Here is an 8,580-nt window from a genome sequence, read left to right as displayed (position 1 = left end):
AGTATTTCCTCAGAAAATACTGTACTGTACTTGTACAGTATTTACTTGTACAGAATATAACAGAGAATAAACTGCCCAAATACCCTTAAACAAAGGAAAAGTACGTCCTTTATGAAGGCATAGAGCCACTACATGAAAATGAAAATTAATGAATACACTGTGTACAGTAATTTACCTGATAAGACAGACCTCAGAAAAATACTTTATGAGAGCTTTTATACTTTTATAAAGCTGTCTATAATGAAAATTAATTAACTAAGGATTTTTTCGCCCTGCCAAGGTGTGGACCAGTTATCCGGAGTGCTAAGTTATCGAGGGACGAGTTTTCGAGGTTCTACTGTATTACCGATATGTCATCGAAAAGAAAACGTGTTGTATTATCATTAAAAGACAAATTAAAGTATTTGTTTCGATTATCCGGATTTTTCCTTATCCGGACTACCTTCATCCCCAATTAGTCTGGATAATCGAGGTTCTACTGTACTAAGATTACATACAAGAGGCCAAACACGGTATATGGACTACTCCACAGTGGCAAAGACAAGATAAATAGAAAGCAAGCACCGGGTGTTTACATGGTCCCGCTCTGGGATGACAGGTTTCAAAGGGAATTAGTTTATATTGGGTCTACAAAACACTCATTGAATAAAAGATTGCAGGAACACAATTATGATATTGTTAATAAAAGGCACACCACCGCCCTTTCGACATATGCGACTGAACCCGGCATAAGAGCTGACCTGCATGAGGCCAAACTGATTAAACTTTCTCACCGTGAAGAACACTTACGAAACCTTGAGGCACTTGAAATTTACAAGGCCGGGTTATGCATCAATTGCATTAAATAATCGGGCTATAACTTCACTAATTTAATGATTAATACTAAATAATTAGCTACTAGAGATAGATGTTATGCACCATCTCTTAACTAAATTAATAATTTATTATATAATTTAGAATCATCTGGAAGAAAAGAACTGACCGGGGCTGGGCTTAAACCTGCACTTCCACTTGCCAGTTGTGCCATCCCAACCCCTAGCTAGCCTTCACTTCCAGATATATTTAAATTTAGATATAACCTTACTAAGTTAATCACGGTGCTGGCTGGCACAACTCCTATGCTCACGGCCTAAAAACTCTACCATAAGTACCAGCACTCAGTCAGCTGACAGTTTACCTGGTGAGGTGTGTGTATATATATATATCAAACATTGCAAAACTCGATATGTATATAGAAGCATAATAATTTATTTTAAACATATACTAGTTTTAATTAACATTTAATTATTAAATAATAGCATTATTACAGCCTAATCTGGCAGTTTGGCATTTTAAACATTTCTCTCAAGCCATGAAGAAAGTAATTTTTAGTAGAGTAATTTAATGAAACAATTTAAAGTGATATATTTAAGAGAAACATTGAAAATAGATGGAAAATAATATCAATGAAAGTCTTAATATACTTTCAAAATATTCGAATGTCATTAGGTTTTATGTCAGAAGTGATAGAATAAATTACTTTTATTCAGGTGAAGTCAGTTGTAGCCATTCGTGTGTTTTTAATCATTAAATTGGTTTATTAATTTTCCTTTCCCAAACTGGATGTAATAGAATGCAAAGTTAAATGTGTTGTCTTTTTGGTGCAGATCAGTCCATAACATCATCACGGATTTGTTTGGTGAAATGAAATTTTATGATCATTTGGAAGAAATTTATGGACTTCTGTAAATCTTTCTATAAAATATAATCAAACCAGTTTGTAAAAAAGGGTATAAATAAAATAAAAGATAAATTTTCTGAAGAACAATTTGAACAAAGAACAAAAAAGGCAAAACTAAGCATGTCTATAAAAAGCTGTAAATAAAAAGAATTTTACTTTTATTTATAAGATTTTTGCATCATTGATAGCATTAATAGATTTAAAAATACAAGGCTTAATACAAAATACTTACTTAACCATTTATTGATTGAATTGTGAAATAGGGTCACATTTTTAGTAGTAAATAAGTAAATAGGTTAAAGTGGCAAGTTTTTATAGCAAGTTTACAATTAAATTTGTGAATAATGCTTAACATAGATTGTTGCATTTGACTTAAAAATAAACCAGACCCGGTACTATTTCACTAATTTAAATTGAATTATCAAATTGATAAGTTCATAATGATAACATTTATATTATAAATATATAGTTGATCTTATTCAGTGTTTTCTGATAATTAATAATATAGCACCATGATTTGCAAGAATTACATGTTTGGATATTGTTTGCAATTTCTTTTACAGATAAATTAGTATTTAAATCATTATTTTCTCTGCATGATAGATTATTTTTGATGATTATAAATGCTGTAAATAATAAAATATAATAAATTTATATAAAAAATTAAATGTATTTTATTCTTTTTTCTAGATCTTTGTATACAATCAAGTACTAAAAGTTTGAATGAACAATTTTTCTGAATCTCAATTGAATATTTTGCTCGTCAATGTTTTTGGAATAAAAAATGTTAGAAAACATTAAATGGATTTATCTTTATGCAGCAATTTTTATTTTGCTACCATTTGTTGTTCATATATTAGCAGGTAAATTTTATTTATTATTATTATTATATGTTATTTTTATTAAATTTATTTAAATATATTGAATTAAATATGTTCTTATAAAAACAACATTCATTAATAAAGAAGTCTCAAACTTGAACATTTAATGTATTAAACGTGTTTTGAGGATCTTTTCCTTGATAAATACAGTAATACCTCGACTTATGCTACCCCAACTTACGCAAACCCGGAGTTACGCGATTTTCAAATCTCGTCGATTCGTCTTTTGTTTGAGCACCACGCAACTCTTGATTACTCATTCCCCCCACACTATTGTTCAGCTTACACGTTCGGACGTGTCGTGCGGAATTGACACATAGCTACAATTTATTTTGTGTTATTTATTTCTGTATTTGTTATATCTATGGAGACTCGAGAGACTCTATGTGATGATTTTTTGTAACAATGAACAATGATATAAGATTAATGAGAACATTTATTAGCTTATATAGACCCGACTTGGATTTTACACACATTGAGAAATTATACCCCGACTTACGTGAATTCGACTTACGTGGTTATTGCTCGGTCCCACCTATCGCGTAAGTTCGGGGTATTACTGTACTATCAATGAATACTTAAAATTTAAAAATTCAAAAATCTTGAACGATTTAGTGACTGTTCTCATTAAAATATTGTTGAGTGATAATTTTATGTAATTAAATTTATTAATAGAAAGGTTTTTCAAGATAAATAATTTTTTATTAATAAAATGAATAAATAAACTGTTAATAATTTTTTAAACTGAATATATAAACAAATACAAAAACACTAAAATATTAATAAGTACTTGAATATTTTAATCAAAATTAGATGTTTTTCAAGACATTTTGTTTCATCATCAGATCGCAATATTGGTTGTCGTGATCTGATGATGAGGCAGAATGTCTTGAAAAAACATTTAATCTTAATTAAAATATTCAAGTACTTATTAATATTTTAGTGTTTTTGTATTTGTTTGATTAGAATTGTATAGCTCTAAACTGAATAGAGATTAAGTTCAAGTTTTCTTGTGCTGTTTGATTGTATTGGTCTTGTATTGCAGGTCAAACTCATCTATTGTAGACACAAATACATCTGGCCAATTGTATAGTTTTAATGTGCTGATGCTTTGCATTAATTAATTAATCATTAAGTTTAAATTTTGGTTTACATTATATAAAGTAATTTATTTTTAATGTACAGTAGAGCATCGATTATCTGACTCAATTAGGGACTGGGGTTGGTCGGATAACTGAAAAAACGGATAACTGAAAAGTATGAAAAAATACATTATTAGCATAGTATATTAGTATATCTCATGTAATTAGTATATCGCTATTAACCTACTTCACGTTGAATTTTCATCGATGTTAAGCCTAACAAAATTTTTTAAAAAATAATAATCGTCGCTATTGTATCGTTAAAAATTATTTTAAAATTATTTTATTACTCACGAAACAAATAACCACTCATAGTTAGAAAATTAAACCTCGTTTAAATACTGGCCTCTGTTTCACGGTCAAGCCAGTGTTACCAGCTAAAACACACAAAAAATTTAACAAAAATAATATTAAAATAGCCAAGACATAGCCAAATATTGTAGTGCCACATCACTAGCAGACATTTGAAATTTGCCAACTAGAAACCGTCAGTTAACCGATGTGACGATTGATCGGGGGTGGATAATCGATGCTCTACTGTATTTTGTTTTTTAAAATAAGAAATAATATTACGTTAATTCTGAATAACTGCAATGTAGCTCAGTTTTTCTGCAATTATTATCATAATTTTTTGCATACAACTTGTGGGTTATCTGAATCAAAGTAAACTTGAAAATCAGCACAGAATACACAGTGATGCAGATTACGTGAAGATTTTTCTCCATTCTAGCAATTTTTTGCCATTATGGGTTAACTACTGGAAATTATGGTATACTTTACTCTTTGAACAGTGATCCCATTAAAATGCAGTAAATTAGTGTTATGGTCAAGTTTGAATTAAGTTTTATAAATTAGAAACAATGCCTTAACATACAATGGCGCAGGATTAATAGTGTGTGTTATGACATTGTTCTTTAATATTTTATTTGCAGACATATTCCATTAAAGATATACATACATACATCTCGGGCAAAAAATTAAAATCTTGTAGAATTTATGAAATTTGTTTTAATTTTAAATATTAATTTTTGAAATTAAAATTAATAAAATTTTTCTAATTAAATTTATAAAATTTCAGTCGATTATATCAGTTATTTATTTTTTTAAAATATAATTTTATTTTATTTATTTATTTATTTAGAAAGTGAAACTGTTGATATTCAGTGTCCAAATTTTGAGGAATTAAAAATACATAAGCATGTTACTCCTTGGGGTAATACGACTGCCGGTCACTTCACCGAAGTCAAAGAAGCAAATACTTTGACGTCTTGCACTATGGAATGTTGTGTTGAAGATACCTGTAATGTTGTATTTTTCTTTAATGGAACATGTTTTTTAATAGAATGTAATAGCAAACAGGATTGTCAGCCATTGAAAAGAAGCGGAACAAAATTTTCAGAGTCTTATATGGTTATAGTAAGATCATCAAGTATGTTACTTTTTTCCATGTTGAATATCAGTTTTTCTTTATATTTTACTATTAATTTAAATTTAAATACTTTTTTAATAATTAATAATTATAGTTAGATAGTAGCATTTATAGTTATGAAAATTGATATAGTAACAATTCAAATCAAAAAATCTTTATAATCCAGTAATAATATAATGAACAAACACATTCAACCATCTTAAATGGCAGTTTTTAGGACCTAGAACATAATTTAAAGCAGTTTATAGGTGTTTGATAGAACAAAGATAAACATTCGAACATTAACATAAATATGAAAATTAACAACAATTCAACAGAATAACAAGGATAAAAAAAGAAGTAAATGTAGAAATTAACTAAGTATGGCAAATGATCAATGTCATTCTATTTTATTATTCTTTCGAACTGGTTAGGAAGTGAAAATAAGATGGAAGTCTGAGTAGTATAACTGGTATTGCAACTGCACTGAAGCAAGATTTGTAGATTGGAGTCCCCCTCCAGATTGACCTTTTCTTCCAGAATATTCTAAATTAAGTTGTTTTTAATTAATAATTACATTTAATGTGAGATGGTGTCTTAACTACCTCTCTCTAGTCCAAATTACTCTGTATCTTAGTTGTCCTTGTTATATCCCAGTAAGAATTGGACTGTCTTGTTTAATTATTAACTATTTAAAATTTTTTCATTAAATTATTACTATTTAAAATTTGAGATTTTTTGTTTTGAATTGTTTGAAATTTATCTGGTTGAGTTGATTTCTTTTGTATTAGACAGATTTAATATAGTAATTGCATTAAGTATGACATATTGATGAATGATATAGGTTAATAAAACACCAAATTAAAATATATGGAGAGAGCTATTAACAATGTTATATTTAGTACATATAATTTAGAAATATATAAATGCACACAGATTATTTGTGTGTAAACTTAAAAATTATAGCAGTTTTTATATACAGTAGAATTTCAATTATCTCAGGTAATGTGGATTGATGCTACCTCAGATAAACTAAAAGTTGAATAAAACAGACAGCCACAGAAATTTCATGTTATAAATTACAAATATAAGAAATTTATATGATACATTAATTTAAAGGCTTTTTTATGTTTTATCTAATTTAATCGTGTAAAGAACAATAATTTTTACAACAGTTATTATACAGAAAATACAGACAATAAGAATAGAAATGTGTACTATCTTAATTACATTTTAATATGAAATTTCTGTTTCACATTGAAATTAAATGATAAAATGTAAGAGAAACAAATCACATGCTATCATTTTAAGCTTTCTTTTATGAATTACAATAGGAGAAAAGTAGTTTATTCACTTACAAGTTCCTCAGTTTATCAGAATTATATTGAATATTGAAATTATCTTTAAACTTAAAGCTTAAAATTGATATATTGACTATTTTAAGAGATGTTAATGGCTAGTTTTACAAAGTCATTCACTAATTACTTTAGGCAATAAATAAAAAATAGGAATATTATATAACACAAACATTTATAAACTAGACTGGTTGTAATTTTCATAAATATTGCAAAAACTTATTCAATAAAGTATTAAAATATTCATTTATGAAACTTTAAAAATTTAAATGTCAAAATTTATGAAGTAAAATATTTAATTTATTAAATAAATTTTAGTTTAGGTACATTAATAAATTTTATTAATAATTTAGAAATAATTAATTTATAATTAAGAAATTTAACCTTTTTACAGTCACTTTACAATATTTTGTCACCTTAGAGTTGTGTGAAAATCAGAACTTGATATATTGTCAACATATAANGGGGGAGAGAGACAGGATTAAGGCTTACTGTGAAAAACTTGGCTTCTATTATACTATTTTAGATGCGGGTTTTTGCGTTTTTGATTGCGTTTTAATAGAGTACGTCAACAGAATGTACACTAAGAAGGGATTTTTCGATATTCCTCCTGCGGGGGAGAGGGACAGGATTAAGGCTTACGGTAAAGAACTCTGCTTCTATTTATACTATTTTAGATGCAGTTTTTTGCGTTTTTGATTGCGTTTTAATAGAGCACGTCAACAGAATGTACACTAAGAAGAAATTTTTCGAAAAATTTTCCCCCCACGGGGGAAGTGTTATACATTTACAATAGATACATTTTGAGCCACAACAACGCGTGGCAGGGTCTGCTAGTATATATATATATCATAACTTTCGTATAGTTTTGTTTATTTGTGATTTATTTAAAAAAGAAAACACGTGAATTTTTTTCGTTATTTTTTAATATTATTTTACTTTTTTCTTAAAGTTCTGTTTACTGCTAAATTGACAAGTCCTACACATATATTTGGATTTATATAATATATTTTATAATTCTATTTATTTATAATTTTCTTAAAGAAAACATGTGTAATCCTTATTATATTTGTCAACTTGGACATAAATTATTAATAGGACTGTTAAACTGGTGTTAGGTATTAATGCAAAATTGAGTAAAAGTTCTTAAAGAAAACAGAATTTCTTTAGGAGGCTCAATAAAGAAATTCTGTTTTCTTTAAGAACTTATACTCAATTTTGCATTAATACCTAACACCAGTTTAACAATCCTATTAATAATTTGTGTCCAAGTTGACAAATATAATAAGAATTGAAATAAGGACAATAAGGCATTAATAATTATTAAAACATGTGTAATCTTCGGTTTTATTCTTCATATTTTATTATTTTTTTTAGTTCTGTTTTGTTGTTTCATTATACTTTTGTTTACTGTTATATCCATAAATCCTACATAAATATTTAATATTTATATAATTTATGGTTTTGTTTATAAATAAACAATAGAATAAATTACATAAATAATAATAAATATATATATATAGGTTTTATTATTCATAAAGCAATAAACAAAACTATAATAAAGCATCAAATGAATGAAAGTAAACTAAGAAAAAACAAAACATTGCATGTGCTTTTCTTTGTTTAAAAAATTTTAACTGAATATAATTACACTAAAAATTAAACAAATAATCAACTTATATATTTAAGAGTTATGAAAAGAAAAGAACATAAGGATTATAAAACAATAAAACAAAACTGAAAAAACAAAGAACATACAGTAGAACCTCCATTATCTGGACTTCCATTATCCGGATTTTCGATTATCCGGATTGTTCAAAATAAACAAAAATTTTACGAATTTGCTGATTTGCACTTGGCGAATTACGACACTGTTTATGTATGTGATGGAATGCATAACTTTTTTGTTTCAACAACGTCTCACCCAGCACAGTGGCTCGTAAACTCTTAAATATATTTTACGTAGTAATAAAAATATAACTTGACATACGTATTTATAAATAATTTATATTCAAATTACATCATTTCTATGACCAAGGGCGGCGTAAGGCATGGACGACGTGGGCCACCGCCT

The 8,580-nt window shown here is 27.4% G+C and overlaps 1 protein-coding gene across 4 annotated transcripts in view; it reads left to right on the top strand.

Annotated features, from left to right (window-relative positions):
* The window catches only part of LOC111635999 (dyslexia-associated protein KIAA0319-like protein), a 61,432-nt gene that overhangs the window by 18,150 nt on the left and 34,702 nt on the right, over nt 1-8,580 (top strand). For 3 of the 4 annotated variants that reach the window (XM_023381149.1, XM_023381150.1, XM_023381147.1), the window contains 2 exons: nt 2,411-2,583; nt 4,885-5,172. In XM_023381149.1, coding sequence (XP_023236917.1) covers nt 2,505-2,583; nt 4,885-5,172 — 367 coding nt within the window. In that variant the 5' untranslated portion in view covers nt 2,411-2,504. The remainder of the gene's footprint in view (nt 1-2,410; nt 2,584-4,884; nt 5,173-8,580) is intronic. The other variant, XM_023381151.1, reaches the window with a different exon arrangement.

Source organism: Centruroides sculpturatus, unplaced genomic scaffold (genome assembly GCF_000671375.1).
Source record: "Centruroides sculpturatus isolate CEXI.00-Female unplaced genomic scaffold, Cexi_2.0 scaffold1015, whole genome shotgun sequence".
In the NCBI taxonomy this organism is placed as follows: Eukaryota; Metazoa; Arthropoda; class Arachnida; order Scorpiones; family Buthidae; genus Centruroides; species Centruroides sculpturatus.
The sequence above is the reverse complement of the archived record's forward strand: the minus strand, read 5'-3'. Positions and strand labels throughout refer to the sequence as shown.